Source organism: Hemicordylus capensis, chromosome 2, assembly GCF_027244095.1.
Source record: "Hemicordylus capensis ecotype Gifberg chromosome 2, rHemCap1.1.pri, whole genome shotgun sequence".
Classification (NCBI taxonomy): Eukaryota; Metazoa; Chordata; class Lepidosauria; order Squamata; family Cordylidae; genus Hemicordylus; species Hemicordylus capensis.
In genome coordinates this window covers 17,005,118-17,028,655 of record NC_069658.1, presented here as the reverse complement: position 1 = coordinate 17,028,655, position 23,538 = coordinate 17,005,118, and the positions used below count along the sequence as shown (strand labels likewise).

Here is a 23,538-nt window from a genome sequence, read left to right as displayed (position 1 = left end):
CAATTTACAAAGGACAAATCTGTCAATAACTTAGTCAAGATGGCTATGCACTGTCTCCAAATCCAGAGACAGAACACCCAGGAAGTAATAAGAGAAGGCTAATTGCCTATACGCAACACTTCTCAGCTTCCCAGAGGCATCTGGTTGGCCATAGTGTAGAACAGGATGCTGATCTATTGACTGTTTGGTCTGATGCAGCAGGACCTCTTATATTCTTAGATCCCTAAAGGGTTTAATTAATCTCTTTTATCTATCTCTCCCTTTCATTCCTTCTCTCAATATGGAAGCACCATTCCACCATTCCGTTTTGTCATTTTTTGAGTTGCCACTGCTCTGCTTTGAGTTACATTCTGTTCCACCTGTTTTCTGATGTCACATGGTGAACATTAATTTGGAATTGGTGCAAATAAATAAATAAATGGGAGGAGCTTTCAATGGGAGGGTTCTCCTTGTCTTCCTAAGTGAAGATTCATTGGCTTCTCTCTCCATGGAGCATATACACAAGGTACTTACTCTTGGAATATGGTTAGCTTGTGAGCCAGTGCCCAGGGGAGGAATGAGGTCAGTAAATGGAGGGTCAGGCACAGCCTGTGACTTGTGGTTTCCCCTCAGTTAAACAATGATGTTCTCATGAAGGATATCAAGGGACCTCAAAGTGACATATCCAAAATAGGTCTTAGCAGAATACTATGTTTGCTCAGTCCTAGAGTGTCTTGAAAACCCCTTAGATAAAATACCTGAATGGGATCATTTCATCTCCTCGCAGCCATGTAAATATTGGAGCTGGATAGCCAGAAACACAACACTCCAGCACAGCATCCTTCCCTTCTACAACGACCACATTTGACGGTCTCTGCAGGAAAAATTGTTGCCTGTGCAATCCAGGATCTATGAAATGGAAAGGAATGGTTATTACATAATAATCACACCATTTGTCTTAGGAACAGCGGGGAAGAGTATTTAAATATTCTCAGTGGGAATCTGAGAGAGAGCGAGAGAGAGCGCGCAGACACACATATACAGATGAAGTACACAGGGTAAAATCTTGGTTCCAGAGAAGTTGCAAACTGAATAGGACTGCAAACTTATAAGCAAATCAACCAACCAACCTACTGATAAATTTGTAGGGGCCAAATCAGTGAGGTTGAGATTTAAGGGCATACTTGTATATTGTGTTAAGCCTACAAAATCTAATTTCTATCTAATTTCTAATAAAGGATGTTAGTTTTCTTTTATTAACTTGTTAGTTCTCCCAGCTTCCTCCCATATTACAGTTGGCTGACATACACATTTAACTAAAATTAAGATGGCTATGCAACAAATGTTTCTATAATTGGTGGAAAACTACAAAATTGAACAGAGATCAAGTTCTAGGATATATTGATGAACACTTTAGCCTTAAGATAGGATGCATGCCCGGCCAGATCTGTTCCTTTAAGAATGGTTTGGGTCTTGCTCATAGCAGAGATCTGTAACAGTCTACTTTACTAGTGAAGCCAAAGCATGGAGAAACAAAAGGTAACATTAAGCTGGATCAGAACGACTGTGATGACAGATCCCAGATACAGTTCTCAGGCATCTGGCAAGTAAAACCTTTGCCCAACACAGGCTAGGAACCATAGATCATTGTTTTCCTTCCAGTCCATGATCTAAGCTGACTTGCATAAAGAAGCACCATCCATTTTCCCTTAACGTCTCAGAAGTTATACAGAGATGCTGTTGCTACTTTCTCTTTTTCTTTTTGTTCTCACGCCAACCATCACCAAAAAAAAAAAAAAAAAAAAAAAAAATCCAGATTATGCAGTAACCTAACTCTGTGACTGTGTTCGGACATAACACCAAACCAGAAGTAAACATAAGAGAGGTTTGGGTTAGCGATTGCCCAAATGCATGAAGCCATGGTTTTGTTGCCGAACTGTGGCTCCATTTTTGCTTCCAAACCAGAATTTGAACCCTCGGTTGGTAGTGAGTTTCACTGCTGAAACCTGAGGTTCAAAGGCACTATTGTGTCATCTGAATTCTGCTGCCGCTATAAGCTGGGTTTTCTGCACAAGTTCGTCCCACAACCAGAGAGATGTCAGCTCAGAGCAGCCCAGAAACATATCAGTTCTAAGGTGTGCATGTTTCTTGCTGGCCACCTCTCAGAGCTGATGCTCCACCCATTGCTATCTTCTTATTCCTCCTGCCACTGCTCACAGGGATGCCATGTCCCTAGAGTTCATGCATTTAAAGGGACAGAACCACAATGGAGTTAGCCCACTTTCCCCTGCGTGTTTTGCACCCCATGTGTTCCTCAGCAAAAAAAGGATGGGAGGAAAAGATGGAGACAGATGGGGAGGTCTCCAACAATTCGTTACTGCAGTGCTTTGTGCACAAACACATTAAGCCCTAGTAACACAAATAATTGAATGCATTCCTGACCACACACATCTCCATCACCCTCAGTTTCCCCATCCTTCCATCAGAAGAATGAGGGCTTCTGCACTGCTTTATTTTCATGTGAGAGGTTTGCATCCACACACATCCCACTTGTATTCAACACCACTTGTGTTACGCACTCTAGGACTTTTGGGCTCGAGAGCCTTCACCAATGTGCCAGTGCACCAAGATGTTGATGTGCTATCGAACCATAGACCAGGGGGATCACTCTGATGTGCTAATCCACCCTTGGGCTGTCAAAACCAAGGAGAGCTCAGTCAGTGGATCTGTGAGGAGACACAAGAAATCAGACCAGGGATGTCTTTTGTAGGTTTTCTTGAGGAAATAGAAAATTAAAAAAATTACAATCAATGTTGGGTCCTGATAAGGAAAGACTAATCCTTGTAAACTATCCACAAAGCAAGTCTATCTATCAAGGGAGAGCTGAGAAGGGAAGAGGGGAAAGGGTGGAGAAAAATTTGATTTATAAGCACCAGCTGTTAAACAACCATTGTTTTCCTTTCCTGGCCTTTTGGCCATCAAGGCTTTTCTTAACAATTCAAAGTGGGGATTTAAGAGAATAAGGGGAGAGGGGTGGTGTCACAAGCAGGTTATTTCCCCACAGAGGGTACATATGCCAGGCCTTTGGAAGAGTGATACAACAGCACTATCAAAACCAACAATTTTGCAGATTTGTTCTCATCCTTCCCATTTCTGTGGCTCTAATACATTAAAGTAACAAACATGGGACTTGGGATTCTAGCAAGGCTGTTCATGAATCTTTCAGCACGTTTGCTATTCAGTGCCCTTGATGTGATTTCCTTCTTCACAGCTGCCGGTACAAAGAATGCCTGTGCTCATGCTGACATGACTGAAAGAAAGTAGTAACATTTTAAATGGCCATGAGGACTGGGGTGCACATAATACTTGCTTTGCACACACGTGGTTGGTGACCACACCACTCCTGCACACTGCTGGCTTTGTGTGCATGAGGCACTCACTCCAGCCCTTCTCCTTTTCCCTCACATGCAGAGACCAGTTTAGTGCCCCACACCCTGATCTTCTAACCCTCTACTTGGGAAATCAAAACCAGCCATGCAGTCTCAGCATCAGCAACAGCTTCGCCATCCACACTTGGCACTGGCGTCACCATGGAAAGTAGCTAGACTGGGGATGGAAGCAGGAAAGTACATGCAAAGTTGTGGACGGAGGCAGAGACGGGGTGTTTGTGGACTTCTGGACCTCTGACCACATTCAGCCACAACTGCAGCAGCAGTTCAGGAACGAGACCACCTTTGATTGGATCTCTAAGCAGATGGCTCAGAGGGGCTTCTAACACACTGGGACACAGTGCAAGGAAAGACTCCAGCACCTAAAGAAGAAATTCAAGGAGGTGACCACCCACAACTAGATTTTGGGAGTGGAGCCAAGGACCTTACAGCTTTCATCAATCCTCCTGGATAGTCCTCACTGCCACAATGACTACTACAACTGCAAGCACTACTACAGCATGCACCTGCAGGCTCTGGTGGTCCACAGGGCTTTTCATGGACATATACACAGAGGTGCCCAGAAGAAGCCACAATACAGCGATCTTCATTCATGCTTGCTACCACAAGACCAGCTCTCTTTCCCCTCAGTGTGTAACTCCCCTCGGTGTGTTACCTGGAATGCAGGACCTCCACTTAGAATTGCTATTGAAAACATTGTGACAGGTTCCAGTTAAAGAAGGCAAAGAGGCACATGTGCGAGGAACCCTGTCATGGACCTAACACCTGATCTTGTGCACCTTTCTGGGAAGCCATATCTGCAAAGGTGCTGCATGTGTTGCCTCCATGGGATGCCTTGCCTGACTGAATAGTATCTATATTTTCACAGTAGGCGTGGCCAGCTGTGTTCCCTCCAATTGCTTGCACCTGTGTGCGGAATGAGTGTTTTTCTGGATGACAGTTCCAAGACAGTGTGTGCACTTGTGCAGTCTATTTTTAACCAGTAAAACTGGGGAAAGTGGGGCCCAATCCTCTCTTCCCGGGGGAGGGAGGGGGCCCCATGTCTTCCTCCCCAACTGGGGAAGACAGTTTGTCTTTCCCCTGGGAGATTGAAAGAGGACCCCCCACAAGAGGAATGCAGTGATCCTCAGGGCCATAAGTGATAAGCAATTTTTCTGGATGTTTAAGCCCAACATAGCCAGCAGAGTCCCGCTAGAGAGAGTCCATTTGCTGGTTGTAGGCTCCCATCCAATGGCAGTGATTGCAAACTATATGCAGAAATCCCTCCTTCTCCTTGAGTTTGGATGCATAAAATACAGGTCACTCCTCCTGACCAAAGCTGGCAGTCACATGGCTTTGCCAGGCACTGCCTTTCTGGGCAGGTAACAATGCCCAGAAACACCAGCTACAGTTCATTTGCATGAGATCCACCCTAGGCTACAGGAGCAGCTGTGCGGAAATGACACAGCACCTCTTTTTCCAGTGGACTGTGCCTTCTCCCAACCACCTGGCCTGCAACCCACGAGCCCCTTGTCCCAGTTTCTCAGTTGCTGTTTATTTTATTTGTTTATTTTATTTTTGAGGTTTTATACCACCTTTCATAAGGCTTCCCATTGTGGATTACAAAAGTTAAAATCCAAAGAACTTCATAAAAGTAACATTTAAAACCTTAAAATCAGATAAACAGTAAAAACTATAAAACACACAAACATACACACACAAACCCACCCACCATCAAAAAGACAAGCAGAAGCAGGAGAGCTGTTCAGTGTCCCTCCCGCAAGATCCCATTACAACCTGGAAGTGTCCCTAGCCATCCTGGAGTGTCAATAATTGTGCTTGTGAATGATCATGTAGTTTGAGAGTTCTTGCAATGTCCGTGCTACAAGTTGTGTGAGAAAAGCATTAAAATGCCTTTGCCCTGCTGAAGGCAGGCAATCAATGCCGAAAGCACACCCTTTCTAACATCACAGCCAATGGTTGTCGCTTTACTGATGTGCTGACACCTTGCACACAGTCTGGCAACGTGAGCAAAACAGAGCTTGCTGGGATACAGCCTGGGCAGATTAGGAAAAGGAGAAGTTCCTCTGTACAGAAGCTGGAGGTTGCGAAATCACAGTTGATCAATCGTCTGTGGCATGATTCCCAGCTTCACAAATTAACCAAAGATTTTTCTACCTGAGTTCTGACACCATGTCCAAATGGGGCCTATGATTCTATTCCCTGTTTTCTTTTAGAAGTGGACAAGCAATCATTCTACACAACCACCACCACCTTTCTCTAAAGAAATGGTTAAGGAAGTGTCCCTTTCCAGCTGTACAATGGTTCCCCCCCCCCGATTAACGTTACATGCTCTGTAATTATCATTAGAAACCTTTCTGTTCCTCTTCATTGTAAATTTCCTAAATGAACATGGTTACAATGCTGAAACCAAGTGAGGAGAAAGGAAGCTCAAGCTATATGAACTCACTATTCTTTTAATTAAATTCAGGGTAAGTTTTACATTAATACTAGCCGACCCCACCCAGAGAATCTGTGCGCTCTTTGGGGCCGGCGGTTCCCCCTTCTCCTGCACCTTCTCGGACGCCCCCTTCCTCTTCCTGGAGGCCCTTTCTGGTGGTGGGCCTGCCTCCTACTCCTCCTCCTTCTCCTCACCGCGGCTAGGCCTGCTGCCACCTCCTCACTGTGGCCAAGCTGGGTGCGGGCCGGGCCGGGTCACCCCCGCCACCGCCTCCATTACCGTGGCTGGGCCCACCACCACCTCCCCACCACAGCCAGGCCCAGCTGCATTACCGCCACCAGGCCCACCCATCATCCTCTAACATCCTCCTGCCCAATGCCGGGAACTCTCGCAGTGTGTCGCAAGAGTTCCACCACAAAAGCCTTCCCATGCATCTCCACACATGGCCAACCAAGTGAATTAATTATATAGATAACACTGAGAAGATTGGGGAGATTTTTAAATCTTCTATCAAACTGAAGTGAAAAAATTGGAGAATTTTTTTAAAAAATGCATTGTCCTACTGTGTAATACTGAGGGGGATGTTTTATGGAATTTGGCCGTTTCTACTCCAAACAAATGGATGATGCTTAATAAGAGAGAACAACTTGTCATTACTTGCTCTGAGTCCCACTGCACAGAACCGTGGATGTTGGAGTCATTCAATACAACAATTTATTTTGCTATAACAGCACACAGTCCTCTTGTTGCCCTGAATTACTTTGTGTTACAGTATATCAGGCAGTCTTGTTCAGTTAACGGCAAAGCGTCATATCTATCACATTTGCTATTTCTACTGTAACATAACTGATAATGACCACAGACTGGGCCAATGCAAATTTGATTCCATTGTTCGCAAAGCAGTTTTCATACTACAATGGGTGCAAGAGATTCCTTTAATATGACACTGATGAGACAGAATGCATCATGCCTGCCATTCCTAACAGTGATTAAAAGGAGGAACCAATCACCTACTATTTCTTCCTACAGAAACCCCAGGGGTCTCCTGTTGCCCTTTAGGCTGGACAACCATTTAACAAGAGAAGTCACTAGGCTGTTCCTTTATGGATTGCTCTTTCCCTTACATAGGGAGCTCCCATATACTGAGTCAGACCATTGGTCTATCTAGCTCAGTATTGTCTACACAGACTGGCAGCAGCTTCTCCAAGGTTGCAGGCAAGAATCTCTCTCAGTCCTATCTTGGAGATGCTGCCAGGGAGGGAACTTGAAACCTTCTGCTCTTCCCAGAGCGGCTCCATCCCCTGAGGGGAATATCTTACAGTGCTCACACTTCTAGTCTCCCCTTCATATGCAATCAGGGTGGACCCTGTTTAGCTAAGGGGACAAGTCATGCTTGCTACCATAAGACCAGCTCTCCTCTCACAGGTAACTCTCCTCTTACGGGTTGTTTCTTTCCCTTACTGCATAGATATCTGAACTAGGAAACAAGTTAGTTAGTTAGTTAGTTAGTTATAAGTTTATTCGGTCATTGACCAGCAAAACTAGGAAAGACCTAAGTTTGGGAGGGACTGTAGCTCAGTAGGAGAACATCAGCTTTGCAGGCAGAAGGTGCAGGTTTCAATCTCTGCTACTCTCCAGGAGCTTTCCCACACATAGGTTCCAGCTCTTGGGGTAAATGTTGAGTGAAGCCACTCTGAATTACACTAGTGGCAGGAGGGAAGCAGCCCCTCCCCTCTGCTCTCGGGTTTTCTTTTTGTGCAGGTTCACATTGCATGCCTCTGTGTTTCCCTTCTACACAATGAAGGGGGAGAGAGGGTGTGTTTGGGAACTCCATGGGGAGGAACACAATGTTGCCTTCAGAACCCTCGTGTCCTAGTCTGGGAACATTTATATACACTAACAGATTTCTTCCCTTTTTTCCAGCACATGCATGGTGTGCTTTACATCAGTTTGTTGGTAAAACCTCATTTTTAACCTGCAAAAACCTTAAGCAAACAGATTAATATTGTTCAAAAAATTCAACTTGAGCATACACAGAGCTTTTGTAACTAAAACTTTCAAAGAGTTTGCTTCCTGAAAACTGGTTTTTCCACATCTAGGCAAGGCAATTCTATTTGCATTCCTAAAGAATGTTTTCCTTTTATCATGTTAATGATTATGCAAAGACTCTAGTCAGTGCAACTCCCTGGCATTTGCTGAGGTGTTTTAAGAAACCCCCGCTTTAAACCGGGATTTAGAAAACCCAGAAATACTTCAGGATAAGCTAGAATTCGGAGACAAAGCCTGATTGGTCTGTGGGGTGCTTCCAAAGATTGTGAATTGACTTTGGGGCAAGTCTGGCTGGTGTGTGAATGCACACACTCTCTTCTGAAGGAGATTCGCGGTAAGAGCCCTGTGTAGAAACCCTCCAGGGAGTGCTGGGAGCTAAACATTGGAAACCCCGGAGAGCAATCACTGTAGATAACACTGAGCTAGATGGACCAATTGTCTGATAGGGATGTGCGAAACATTTTGTACCCAAAACAGCCCATTTCGGGTGTTTTGTAGACAAAACAAAACACCCATTTTCAGGATCCAAAAGTTTTGTATACAAAACAAAAAGTCCCTGTTTCGGCTACAAAACATTTTGTTGTTTCGAACCTCCATTTTGTGGCGATCTCTGAGTCAGTCTCCACTTTGTGTTTGAAATTTTTTTGAATTTCCCGCCCTTCCAGCCTTATGAGCGGTGACCTAAAGCATGGGCTGACTTGCTGACAATTCCCTCCTTGTTCCCCACTGGCTCTTTTGCCTCTTGCCACTCTTTACTGACCCCACATTTTCCAGGGGAAGGGTTGAAATAAGGGGCAAGGGTGGGGGGAGTTCAAGGAGCGGTTTTCAATTCATTCAGCAAGTTAGTAGTCACCATTCTACCTTTCTGCCTCATTGGAGAGGGAGAGAGAGAGAGAGAGAGAGAGAGAGAGAGAGAGAGAGAGAGAGAGAGAGAGAGAGAGAGAGAGAGAACGAGAACTAGTTTGCAGCATTGCATTCCTCAAATTGCCATGATGTCATGCCATTGCCTATGCCTGCCTTGTTGCCAGCCTGAGCCCAGCCTGCTATGGCTACTGCACGTCAGCCTGGGAATGGATTCAGGGGCACAAGAGTGGGTTGGGTGGTAGTTCCCCAATGGATGCCTGCCAGTCTGCCACCACCCAGATTCCAAAGGAACTGGGCAAAGAGCTGATTATTTGTGATTTGTTAACATTTACGCGTCTTTAAGATTTTTCCTCATAGGGAATAATGGAGGTTTCAGCAGCCGCATAACTCCACTTGGGGGGCACCGGGGTGGCCCAGAGTGAGTGGTGTAGTGCACATAGGGTGTGAAACACCCCCATGGGTTGTTAACCCATTGGGTGCTGGGTTCTGTTGTTTCTGTGCTGTTCTGAGTCTAGATTCTCTGGTAGCATATGAGAGTGAATTCTTGTTTTTCACCAAAAATCTCATATGCTACCAGAGAATCTACATTGAACACCTCAGAGACAACAAAACCCAGTACCCCATGGGCTTGTGGGTATGGGGGTGGTTGGCACCCTATGTGCACTACACAACCACTCACTCTGGGCAACCCCAGTGCCCCCCAAGTGGAATTATGGGGCTGCTGAAACCTCCATTATACATTATGGGAGAAATCTTAAAGACACGTAAACTTCAACAAATCACAAAAAAATCAGCCCTTTGCCCAATTCCTTTGAAATAATTCTGGTAGGTTCCTTGCCCCCATTGGTCACTACCATCCACCACACTCTGCTCTGGGACACCCCTTTCCCCTCGATGTGAAGCGATACATTTGCTGGAATCCCCATTATTCCCTAAGGGAAAATTCTTAAAGACACATAAACTTTAAAAATTTACCAAAAATATCAGCCCTTTGCCTAATTCCTCTGAAATTTGGGTGGTAGCTACCACCCATTGGACACTACCACCACCACCCACTCTTTTTGCCCTGGGACCCTTTTTAAAAATCCAAATCGATTCAGATTCAGATTCTGAAAATTTGGCTACAAAACGAAATGGGTGATTCGGATTCTGAAAATTTGGCTACAAAACAAAAGCGGGGTGTTTCGATTCGGATACAAATCGAAACGAGAAAATTCCAAAATGCACACCCATATTGTCTGATTCAGCATAAGTCTGCTTTTTATATAATCCAATATAACCCTTTCCACAGAAAGCTAATATTGTATAGTGGCTGAGCTATGGTAGCAGAAGACCCTGGTTTGAATCTCATCCCTGGCAACTTTTAAAAAGGCACTGAGGACACATTTATTCACCCAGCCTTTTAATTAGATTTATAGTTTTAATATTTTTAATATTAGGTTTTAAATGTTTCCAATTTTTAAACATGATTTTAATTGTTAATTGATTTGATATTCTAAATGATTTTAATTGTAAAATGCCTGGGGATGCACGTTTTGGGCAGTATAGAAAAATTTCAAATAAACAAACAAACAAACAAACAAACAAATAAATAATCCCTGCCATGAATGCACTCAGTGGCCTTTGGCAAGCTAGTTCCTCAGCTGCAATATGGGAAGAATAATAATAAGCTTTACGGGGTTGTTGTAAGGATTATAACAACATAATCCATGTAAAGCACTTTGAACACTGAAATGCACTATCAAGTGCCTTCAATATTGTTATTACTTGTATACACAGGTTATCACAGCATGTGGCTCATTAGGTGCAGCAGGAAACTGACCCTGACTCTTCCTTCCAGGGGTGGATTAATCCTTTTACTGCCTGTAGGCAAAAAAGTTTTGCCACGCCCAGCTTGAGGGCATGGGGGGGTCGGGGAGGGATCAGGGAGGGCTTCACATGCGCATAGGCCCGAAATGGGCTGAAAATGTCCCAGCCTGTCATTTGGGCAGCAGCCGGGCTCAGGGAATGGGCTCTTGCCACTGCCTCCACCCCCCTTGGTCCCCCCTCACCTTGAGTGCCCACCCCTGCTGTCCACCACCCGTCTGTGGTACCATCCCAGCTGCACAGCAGTAGTTGAAACATTTTTTTTTAAAAAAAGATTTAACTTGCCCCCAACCCCCGAATTTGCCAGCTCCCATAATTTGCTGTCATAGGCATATGGCTATCTTGCCTGTGCATTAATCTGCCCCTGCTTTCTGCTGCTATTTTGCAACAGGCTCTGGTTGGTGGTTGAGATTCTAGTGAAAGAGAATGTGCCACTGGCAACAGATCTCACCGGTTTCAATGGAAACTTTAGCACAAGAACTTTAGAGTGCAAGAGTGCAGTTCTGCAAATCCCTGATTTTTCACACAAGCATGTGTTCTTCTTGCATAACTTTGGATGTCAGGATGTCAGCCAATCATTGTAGGGAAGGGCTCTCTGAATCAACACATCAGCATCCACCAGCACCTGCTGAAAGAAGCCCCACCTGCTCTGGCATCCCTGACAATAGCAGAAATGATGCTCTCCAACTTCAGTGCTGGTGGTGAAATTGTACAGGGGCATGATGAAACTGAGTGGCAGAATTGGGGTGACATTTCATTTTCTAAACACTTGAAAGCATTATCCTATTGTATTGTTATTAAATAAGCATTACTGGAATGAGAAACAACAACAAAATGTTATTTGTTAGCTGCCCCATAACAAATAGTTCTCGGGGCAGCTTACAACAACACAACATGGGAGAGATCAACAGGAGACTTGGTGCAGGGTGTTATCAGTATGCTGATGACACCCAGGTCTACTTCTCCATGTCAACTTCTTCAGGAGCTGGCATATCCTCCCTAAATGCCTGCCTGGAAGCAGTAATGGGCTAGATGAGGGAGAATAAACTGAGACTTAATCCAGATAAGATGGAGGTACTTATTGTGCGGGGTCAGAACTCCAGAGATGATTTTGATCTACCTGTTCTAGATCAGGTCACACTTCCCCAAAAGGAACAAGCATGCAGTCTGGCAGTGCTTCTGGATTCACACCTCTCCCTGATGTCCCAGGTTGAGGCAGTGGCCAGAGGGGCTTTCTATCAGCTTCGGATGCTATGTCAGCTCCACCCGTTTCTTGAGATGAGGACCTCGAAACAGTGGTACATATGCTGGTAACCTGACCTCCAGACTTGACTTCTGCAATGCGCTCTATGTAGGGCTGCCTTTGTATGTAGTCCGGAAACTCCAGCTGGTACAGAATGCAGAGGCCAGGTTGGTCTCTGGGTCATTTCAGAGAGACCACATCACTCCTTTGCTGATAGAGCTACACTGGCTGGCAATAAGTTTCCGGGCAAAATACAAAGTGCTGCTTATAACCTATAAAGCACTAAATGGCTTAGGTCCTGGGTATTTAAGAGAACGTCTTCTTCCTTATGAGCCCCACCGCTCATTGAGTTCATCTAGAAAGGTCCTTCTCCAATTGCTGCCAGCTCGGTTGGTGGCCACACGGGGACGGGCCTTCTCGGTTGCTGCCCTGAGACTGTGGAATGCGTTCCCTATTGAAATATGATCCTCCCCATCTCTGACAATTTTTAAAAAGCATTTGAAAACCCACCTCTTCCTCCAAGCTTTTTCAGCTTTTTACATTTTAAAGTTTTAATCTGTTTTTGACTTTTAGATTGTCTAAATTGTTTTAAGACTTTTGTGTATGTTTTAAATTGTTTTATGTTATTGTTAACCACCCAGAGATGAAAGTTTGGGGTGGTATACAAATTTGACAAACAAATAAACATTAAAGCATGAGATAAAAACACACAACAGATTAAATCATAAAAGACCAAAGGGGGTGGGGAGAACATACAAAACAATTTAAAAGACTTTAAAAAACACACACAGTTAAAACCAGATCAAAATTTAAAGGGCCTGAATGAACAAAAAAGTCTTCACCTGACGTCTAAAAGAGCAAAATGATGAAGCCAGGCAAACCTCACTGGGGAGGCTATTCCATAAGTGGGGTGCAACCACAGAAAAGGATTCAGTGCAACTGTTTTCTCTGCGCAAAGATTGTATATTAGCTACAGTTTCACATTTTATTTGCAGAATAAAAGGGAGTAAGAAAACAAAAAGATTTAGATGGACTTAAAAAACAAAAGCCCGTTTTTGCTCTTTCTCTTGTTAGCCTGGCAACACCAATCTTGTTTCTTGACCTGATCTTGCTGCCAGGCCTAGAGGGATGTGCAGTTAATCCAACTAGAAAAAGAAGCCTACTGTAAAGCATGATAGAGAAATCCATCATTAAAGCGATACCAATCTCTCGATATACAGAACGCATTAAGGTGTATAGTTACAACACAGAGAATCTGACTGGGGCTCTGATTTTTTCCTTCCCCTTGTGATGGAAAATCAGGACCTGCTCCACAAAGCCAGCTAAAGGATATGATAGGCGATGGGATAAAGCAATAATCAGGTAAAAGGATAATCAAATTTGTACTGTGATCTCTGGCAGAGAGTGTTTTCAAAAATACATTATCAAATGTATGGCTGTTTTCACTGGGGGCAAAACAAAAATTATTAGCTTAATGTTTTTGCATGAATTAGATCTGGAATATTGAATTTGTACTCCATGAACTCTGAAGTTAATGTTTGGGTGAGCAAAGCGAGGTGCTTTTATTAAAAATTACTATTATTAACTGATTATGCACATTCTTCTTCTTTCATTGCAAAGAAAAGGATAGAAGAGTTTCCTTTATGGTGCACAGGCCGTCCCTTTTAACTCCTGGATAGGTGAACAATATCCATTGGAACTGTGTGAGAAGAATGGGTACAACAGAAGAGAAAAAAGAAGGGGGGGATAATTAAGAATGAAAGGTAGAATGGATTAGCATATAGATTATTCATCTCTAAAACCAGCCTAACGGTCATTGAGCCTGCAGTTCTTTGAGCATCACAGCTTTCATCAAAGGTTTCAAGGTATGTTGACCTTTTTCATATATATATTTTCACTGAAATTTCACACAATGAAATTCAAAGCAAATTTCAGGAATCCTGTCATGGAACACCTGGGAATTTAGGTGCATGACAGTACATGATTTCACAAGCACACCTAGTCGTGTGGGACCATGGGCTGCTGGCATACACTCAGGGGCAGAGCCACCATTGGACAACGGGTTCAAAGAACCTGGGCCGCTGCCCCTCAGGGGCAACACCTCGCCGCCCCAACACATATCCTGCATCTGACATTAGATGCAGAGTCGGGGGTGCTGGTTTAGCTCCTGAGTGGAGCCGCATGGCCCTGTTCAGGAGTTAAATGGTGGGTGCTACATTCACAGCGCAGCCAGGAGCGGCTCTTCCCTGCCTTTAAGGCATGCTGCAAACGCAGAACCAGCCCCAATCTAGCTCCCGAACAGGGCCAAAGCCCCATTCAGGAGTTGGACAGCCAATTCTGCATTCGCAGCGTGGTCAGAAGCGGCTCTCCCCTGCCTTTAAGGTAGGGAAGAGCCGTTCCTGGCTGCGCTGCGGACACAGCACCGGCCTGGTTCTAACTCCAGAATGGGGCTGCACGGCCCCGTTCGGGAGCCAGACTACGCCCCCTGCATCTGACATCTGATGTGGGGGTGTGGCTAGCCCCTGTGTCTGATGTCAGACCCGGGGGGTGGGGTGAGTGGGGCTGCAGTGGTGGCTGGGCATGGGCCGCTCATGGTCTGGCTCCACCACTCCACCCATGGCTACCACAGAGGCTGGGGAAAGGAGCGACCCACCTGCTTATGTGGTGCATTGTGGAACTCCTGGTGGCCAGGAATCCTTCCTCCCACCTCTCTTTTGCCAGGCCACTCGTCACAGTGGCAATTATGTTTGAGCGCCATGGCACTCAAACACACTGAGCAGGGCAGGAGTGGCAGTCATGTGGGGCAAAGTAAGAACAATCCTTCCCTCACCCCAGTCCTCCCTGGCCCCACTAAATTGGTCATGTGAACAGCCTTAACGCTGCCCTCACTGCAAATTCTAACATATTTTCATTGTGTTCATCCAGTACAGGTGAAGTTGTGGCCTTCCAGGCCCTTAGTATTAGCTACTTGGTCAGCAAAAGTGCCCAGTGAAGCCCACGATTGTACATATTTCTCAAAGACCCATAAATATGATAACTGATGTGGGTAGCAGAGAAATTTTCTGGAATTCTAATGGTTATTCTTTCTACCTTCAGCCCGAATGATATGTTCCAGATTTGGTTTAGTAGTTTTGGATCTAATTCCCCGGGACAGCACGTTTACACTTATTCTAGCAAAAGTTTTCAGATTTTAATGAATTCTTTGTAGTATTAGTTGATAAGTCAGTTTCTATCAGCTTTGGTTGATACAAGAGCTGTGTCCGTTCCTTGAAGATAATGATCTCAAAACTGTGGCGCACTCGCTAGTAAGCTCTAGGCATGACTACTGCAATGCGTTGCCTTTGTATATAGTTCAGAAACTTCAGTTTGTTCAAAATGAGGCAGCCAGACTGGTCTCTGGGGTTTCTTGGAGAGATCATATGATGCCTGTTTGAAACCAACTGCACTGGCTGCTGATAGGTGTCCAGGCAAAATACAGAACGCTGGAAATTACCCTTAAAGCCCTAAGCAGCTTAGGACCAGGCTACCTGGGAGACAGTGTTCTCTCCAATTTTCTTCATCTGTGTGCAGAATGAGTTTTATTCTGGGTGGCAGTATCAAGGCAGTGCATACGCATGTGCATTCAGAGTGGGACCTTCCTGATTCAATCTGAGTGGGATCTAAAATTAACTAAGTGGGCATAAAAAAATGTGTGAGCATGCACATGTGCGCACACCTTAGAGGGTACGCTGCTGGGAGAGCATCTTCAGCAGCATGATTCCCCACTGCACCATAGGTTATGTGGTACCACCAGCTTCTCCAGTTGCCAGTTGCCTTCTCCAGTTGCCACCGGCTGATCTGGTGGTGACTCAGGATTGGGCCTTCTTTATAGTTGCTCCTGGGCTGTGGAATGCACTCCCTAAAGGCTTAACATCATTACCAGCCTTTAAAAGAGCCCCGAAGACCACATGTTTTTAGCTTGCCTTTTAGTGATTCTTAAATGGTTTTAAATTGTTTTAATTTTTAATTGTTTTTAATGGCTTTTAAAATCTTAATCTTGTTTTTATTCATGTGAACTGCCTAGAGCCTCTGGATTCGGAAGTATATAAATTCAATAAAGAAATAAAATAAATAAAATAAAATAAAATAAATGTGATACAGTACAAGGGGCAGAAACAACATGGTGTTCATGGAAGACATATTGCTGTTATTAAGGCCAAATGCTGTTGGTTTAATTTGCCTAGGTAGCATTTTGTTTGCTTGCAGGCTTTCTTGTATCACAATAACTCCACTGAATGTTGAAATATTGGAATGAAATTTGGTGCACATATTCAGGATCTAATTCCACTTTTCAAGTTCAGATTAAAATTAAAATTGAAACTAAATATAATTAAAAGCAAGGCTAAAACGATGGGTCTAAGTCTATCCTGAAGGACTCCAAGGGAAACATTTTTCTTATATCCATAGGGAGCATGTTCCACAACCCAGGGGTGACAATTGAGAAGGCCTGATCCCAGGTCGCCACCAGAAGAACTATTCTGTATCTTGTTTTTAGGATTGTGCATTTTGTATTTTTTTCTGTTTTGTTTTTGGCCTGAATCCGAAACACCCCCATTTTGTTATTTGTTCGTAATCAGCCAATCCGAAACACCCCAATTTTGTTCTTTGTTCAAAATTGCAAAATCTGAATCTGAAACGTTTTGGATTTTAAAAAATGGCCTTGGGGGGGAAATAGTGGGTGGGGGTGGTAGTGCTTGATGGGTGGAAACTACCACCCAAGTTTCAGAGGAATTGGGCAAAGGGCTGATTTTTGGTGAATTTTTGAAGTATATGATTTTTCCCAAAGGGAAGAATTGAGGTTTTAGCAAAAGTATAGCTTCATGTTGGGGGGAAAGGGGTGGCCCAGTGCAGAGTAGGGTGGCTGGTAGTGTCCAGTGGGGGCAAGGAAGCTGCCAGAATTATTTCAAAGGAATTGGGCAGAGGGCTCATTTTTAAAGATGTAATGGAGTTTGTGCATCTGTAAAGTTCTTCCCCATAGAGAATGATGGACCTCTATAATTCCTGCCCCATAACTGCACTTGGGGGGCACCAGGGTGGCCCAGAGCGAGTGGTGGTGTAGAGCACATAGGGTGCCAACCACTCACATGGGTTGCTAACCCATGGGGTACTGGGTTCTGTTGTTTCTGAGATTTTTGAGTGTAGATTCAGATTCTCTGGTAGCATATGAGAGTGGATTCATGGTTTGTCATTGAAAATCTCATATGCTACCGGAGAATCTACACTCAGAACACCTCAGAAACAACAGAACCCAGCACCCCATGGGTTAGCAACCCATGGGGGTGGTTGACACCCTATGTGCACGACACCACGACTTGCTCCCAGCCACCCGAGTGCCCCCCAGGTGGAGTTATGGGTCTGCTGAAACCTCCATTATTCCCTAGGGGGGGAACCTTAAAGAAGCGTAAACTTCAACAATTCCTAAGAAATCAGCCCTTTTCCCTATTCCTTTGGAATCTGGGTTGTGGCAGGCACCCCTTGGGGCACTGCCACCCAACCCACTGTTTTGCCCCTCAGGCCCCCTTTCTGCCCTGAATCTGTCCCAAATACATTTCAACTTCAGAAATTCTTTTAAAATAAGCCCTTTCCCCAATTCCTTTGGAATCTGGGTGGCAGCAGGCACCCATTGGGGCACTACCACCTGAACCACTCTTCTGCCCCAAAGCCTCCTTTCTGCCCCGAATCCACCCCAAATAACATCAACATCACACATCAACAACAGCAGAGCTTTGGAATAAAATCAGGCAGATTTCCAAAGGTCATGCACATCCACATCCCCCCTGCCTGAAATGCAATTGATCTACACACAACAGTGTGAAACAACAACAATGAAATGCACACTGCCCCACTGGCCAATGAGGGTAAAACTTACCCTTAAATTTGCTTAAAAGGAATAAGGAGGCAATTGCCAGCAGATCAGCTAATGCTTTCGCTGGCCAATCTGCGGGCTGAAAGGCCTGGAAATTCAAACAGATGTCAAAACTCAAAATGGAGACTGAAGGAGAAAGACTTTTTGCAATTGCAAAATGGAGTTCCAAAACAGCCGAAACTACAAAACATTTTGTATCTGAAACAGGGACATTTTGTTTTGGCTACAAAATTTTCTGTTTTGAGCACTGGGTGTTTTGTTTTGGCTACAAAACAGCCGAAATGGCCTGTTTTGTTCACAAAACATTTTGTATCCGAAACGAAATGCACATCCCTACTTGTTTTAATTATATTTTAATTATATTATAATACAACTTATTCTGTATATTCTTTTAATTATATTTGTATATCTGTTTTTTGAAAGACAGTTTTAAAACAGCAACATCATCAGGCCCGAAGCACATTCCAGATAATGTATGAATTAAGCCAGAAACAGCAGTCTAGTGATAAATGGGCTATTGGAAAAGTATTCAGCTCTGCCTTGGAACAAGTGGGTTCCTTTGCCCCTCGAACTATAAATCTGACAAAACCCTGCCATAGGCTTACAACTATAAAAGATGCAAAGCACACAAAAGGGGAAAGGGAGGGAGATGGGAAGAAGCCAGGGCAGCCTAGGACTGAAGACGCTTCAGACAGCTGGAAGGCAAAGCTTGCATGGGGCAAGCTTAGGAAGAGAAAAAGGCAGCCTGCGATGCTTATCACTCAGGTGCATTGGGAGATTTATTTATTGGTTCCCTTAGACTGGAGAAGAATAATAGAGAGATCTTCACCTTTTTCTCTACAAAAAAATATACAACTCACTGCATTAAAGATACATTATCTTTAATGTATCGTGTGAAATAGGCTTGCAATGAGAAAACACCAACACAAGTCTACTGCTGTGTATTTAAATGGGAATGGACTGAGGGATGTTGTGAGGATGGGAGGGCTGAAGTCTCTGGTAGCAAGGGCGCAGCCAGGTTCCCGTCGGCTAGGGGACACATTGGAGCTATGGGGGCTGGGCATTCCCAGTGCCCAAGCCACACCCATTGCATCTGATGTCAGATGCAAGGGGCGAGGCAACCTAACCCTCCCCCTGCAAGCCTTCTCCTCTGGTAGCTCATCTTCTCTGCAGAGCGGGAGGGTGGCCAGCAGCAGCAGCAGCTCAACGGTGTGGAGCCGGGCAAGGTGTGGGGCTGCCGGGGGCTGTTGTCTTCTGGGGGGGATGGCGGCAGCAGCAGATTGCAGCCAGGTTGCGTGGCTGTGGCGGCCAGGAGCATCTAGGGAGGTGAGGGGTGGTCCGCTGCCTGGGAGGAGGAAGTGCAGGGGGAGGGAGGAGAAAGGAAACCCAGCCCCAGCACACTTCTTCTCTTCCCATCATGGTCAGAAAGAGCGTGCATGTGCCAGCTACAGGGCACCCTTGTCCAGTGGACCCTACATCCATGCTTGGGCACCTCTCAAACCCTGTGGGCCCAGGTACAATTGTCCCTCCTTGTCCAATAGAAGCTACGCCCCTGTCTGGCAGGATGAACTGCCATACTATCACAGAGAGGTAAAGCAGGCAAAAGAGATACTGGCTCCCATGGGCAGAGTTGATGAGGTCTAAGAGAGGGAAAGAGCACAAAGAAAGGCCTCAGGAAAACATGGTGTCAAAGAAAATAGAGGAGCCTAATAAAACATCAAATCTATGGAAGATTACATAGGTTACATCGGAAGATGGCTTATACCGAGTCAGACCCTTGGTCCATCTAGCTCAGTACTGTTTATACAGATGGGCAGTGGCTTCTCCAAGGTTGTAGGCAGGAGTCTCTCTCAGCCCTATCTTAGAACATAAGAACAGCCCTGCTGGATCGGGCCCAAGGCCTATCTAGTCGAGCAACTTGTTTTACATAGTGGCCCACCAGATGCCTCTGGGTAGCCCACAGGCAAGAGGTATGTGCAAGCCCCCTCTCCTGCTGTTGCTCCCCATCTTGGAGGTGCCAGGGAGGGAACTTGGAACCTTCTGCATGCAAGCATGCAGGTGCTGCTCTTCCCAGAGTGGCCCCATCCTTTAAAGGGAATATCTTACAGTGCTCACATGTCGTCTTCCATTCAAATGAAAGCCAGGGCAGACCCTGCTTAGCAAAGGGGACAATTCATGCGTGCTACCACAAGACCAGATAGGAAAGGAAACGTGCAGAAGGTGGTCCAGAGAAATGAAAAGAGGGAAAGGCAAATGGGAAGAGGCAGAGAGGAAAGATGGATAGCTAGGAGCTGGAGCTGGGGCTGGAGCTCAGTGGAGGAGCATCTGCTTTACATGCAGAAAGCCCCAACTTGAAATCCTTGTGTCTCCAGGAGGGATGTGCAAACAGGTTCAAATTCAAACTGGTTTGAAGGTTCAAACTCAAACCAAACAGGGCACTGAATTGGCAATGCTGTTCCAAGTTAGAACCAAACAGAGTCTGGTTCTATTCGAACCGGTTTGAAGGTTTGAGCCTCCAAAACTGGGTTGGGGCGGTAGTCACCCATAGGTGCCAACTACCACCCAAACCCCAAAGCATTTGGACACTCTTGCAATTTTTAATGATTTTGGCGGGATTGCATTTTCCCCATAGGATATAATGGGGACTCGAACTGGCCCATTATTCCCATGCAGAGCACCTAGGGGTACAAACCCCAGGTGGGTGGTAAGTCTGTGATTTTAGATTATTTTTTGATTATTTTTTTTTGCATTGTTCATATGCAATGAATAAGAGTCCCTCCCACATTAATAAGTAGAACAGTGTGTGAACTTAATTGCTGTGAACTCTGAACTCAGAGTTCACAGCAATTAAGGTCGCACACTGCTCAGAGTTCACAATAATTAAGGTCACAAACTGCTCATTGCATTGAAACAGGCTAAAGTCATACATATACATATACATATACATATACATATACATATACATATACATATACATATACATATACATATACATATACATATACACATAGTGTACATACATACACACACACACACACACACCATGAACCCCACTGGCTTGGGCTTCCTGTGGGGAGTTGGGGCCATACCTGCCCTGCACCCAAACTCATTTTGGTGCCCAGGCACCCCACAGGGGGGGCAGTTGGGGCATCCTCAAATCCCTATGGGGGAAATGCAAAAAAATGAAAAATCTTCAAAAATTATCTAAAATTGCAGGAGTGTCTAATTGCTTTGGGGTCTGGTGCATGCTTTGGGGTTCAGTGCATCCAGGCATCCCTGGGTGCCTACCACCCACCCCAGCTTTGTGCCCCTAGGTGCTCTGCATAGGGAATAATGGACTGGTTCAACTCCCCATTATACCCTATGTACAGCCTTTTAGAACCGATTTAAGTTGGGTTCGAATTCGAACCACACCAGGGCGGGGGGGAGATGTTGAGCAAAACCAAAACCAAACCTACCCACCCTGGTTCAAATTGGGTTCAAATTTGAACCAAACAGGCCAAACTGTTTTTATGCACATCTCTAGTCTCCAGGTAGGGCTGGGAAAGACTCCTGCCCGAACCTTGAGGATCCATTGCCAGTCAGCAGACAACACTGAGCTAGATGGACCAATGATGTGACTTGGAATAAGGTAGAATCCTATATTCCAGATGTAAGGTGGGCTTACTTTGTTGAAATAACCAAATACTCAGTTCCACACCTCCACTTTGGATTGCTTTCTAAGGGTAAACATTCCACAATGATTCAAAGGGAACAGAATGAGTCTACTTTATCTGTACCACCCACCTTTGTCAGCTAACCTTTTCAGCAATACCACCATCTACTATTGCATCAAAGCACTGAAGTTCAGCCTGTTGCAGAGCCTCCAAATAGCAATCTCCTTCTTCAAATACATTCAGAAGCAAATTACATGACACTCATAAGCCTTCTGCTATGACCCGTGTCTGTGCTTCACATATCTTAAACAAAGGAAAATAATCCTACCAATCTCAGATTGATCACACAAGCACAAATTTGTTTAATAAGGGGAAGACAAAAGCCCTCACCTGGCCAAACGCCAACATGCTGGATGCAGGCAGGGGGGAAGTCAGCACTTTCTTGACAGCTATTCATTTGGACTCTTATGACTCTATTATTCTTGTGACTTCACTCTGAACAATCTAATGCCAGTGACACACTGCCAAAGGATGCGTGACTAGCTACTAGGGTTGTGCATTTTGTATTTTTTTCTGTTTTGTTTTTGGCCCGAATCCGAAACACCCGTTTTGTTCTTTGTTCGAAATCAGCCAATCCAAAACACCCCAATTTTGTTCTTTGTTCAAAATTGCAAAATCCGAATCCGAAACGTTTTGGATTTTGAAAAATGGCCCCAGGGAAAAACTAGTGGGTGGGGGTGGTAGTGCCCAATGGGTGAAAACTACCACCCAAATTTCAGAGGAATTGGGCAAAGGGCTGGTTTTTGGTGAAATTTTGAAGTATAAGATTTTTCCCATAGGGAAGAATGGAGGTTTCAGCAAAAGTATAGCTTCATGTTGGGGGGAAAGGGGTGGCCCAAAGCAGAGTAGGGTGGGTTGTAGTGCCCAGTGGGGGCAAGGAAGCTGCCAGAATTATTTCAAAGGAATTGGGCAGAGGGCTGATTTTTAAAGATGTAATGGAGTTTGCGCGTCTGTAAAGTTCTTCCCCCAGGGAATGATGGACCTCCATAATTCCTGCCCCATAACTGCACTTGGGGGGCACCAGGGTGGCCCAGAGCAAGTGGTGGTGTAGAGCACATAGGGTTGCTAACCCATGGGGTACTGGGTTCTGTTGTTTCTGAGATGTTTGAGTGTAGATTCAGATTCTCTGGTAGCACATGAGAGTGGATTCATGGTTTGTCATTGAAAATCTCATATGCTACCAGAGAATCTATACTCAGAACACCTCAGAAACAACATAACCCAGCATCCCATGGGTTAGCAACCCATGGAGGTGGTTGGCACCCTGTGTGCACTACACCACCACTCAATCCCGGCTACCCCAGTGCCCCCCAGGTGGAGTTATGGGTCTTCTGAAACCTCCTTTATTCCCGGGGGGGGGGGACCTTAAAGAAGCATAAACTTCAACAATTCCTAAGAAATCAGCCCCTTGCCCTATTCTTTGGAATGGGAAAGTGGCAGGCACCCCTTGGAGCACTGCCACCCAACCCACTGTTTTGCCCCTCAGGCCCTCTTTCTGCCCCAAATCTGCCCCAAAGACATGTCGACTTCAGAAATTCTTTAAAAATCAGCCCTTTTCCCAATTCCTTTGGAATCTGGGTGGCAGCAGGCACCCATTGGAGCATTACCACCTGAACCACTCTTATGCCCCCAAAGCCCCCTTTCTGCCCTGAATCCACCCCAAATAACATCAACATCACACATTAACAACAGCAGAGCTTTGGAAAAAATCAGGCAGATTTCCAAAGGTCATGCACATCCACATCCCTCCCGCCCAAAATGCAATTGATCTATACACAACAGTGTGAAACAACAACAATGAAATAAACACTGCCCCACTGGGCAATGAGGGTAAATACACACTGCCCACTAGCCAATGAGGGTAAAATTTATCCTTAAATTTGCTTAAAAGGAATAAGGAGGTAATTGCCAGCAGATCAGCTCATGCTTTCACTGGCCAGTCTGTGGGCTGGAAATTCAAACAGATGTCAAAACTCAAAATGTAGACTGAAGGAGAAAGACTTTTTGTGATTGCAAAATGGAGTTCC

The 23,538-nt window shown here is 45.0% G+C and overlaps 1 protein-coding gene across 3 annotated transcripts in view; it reads right to left on the bottom strand.

The window, feature by feature from the left end:
* Window positions 1-23,538, bottom strand: part of DCC (DCC netrin 1 receptor) — a 1,362,689-nt gene that overhangs the window by 703,833 nt on the left and 635,318 nt on the right. For all 3 annotated transcript variants that reach the window (XM_053300600.1, XM_053300601.1, XM_053300602.1), the window contains exon 4: window positions 738-888. In XM_053300600.1, coding sequence (XP_053156575.1) covers window positions 738-888 — 151 coding nt within the window. The remainder of the gene's footprint in view (window positions 1-737; window positions 889-23,538) is intronic.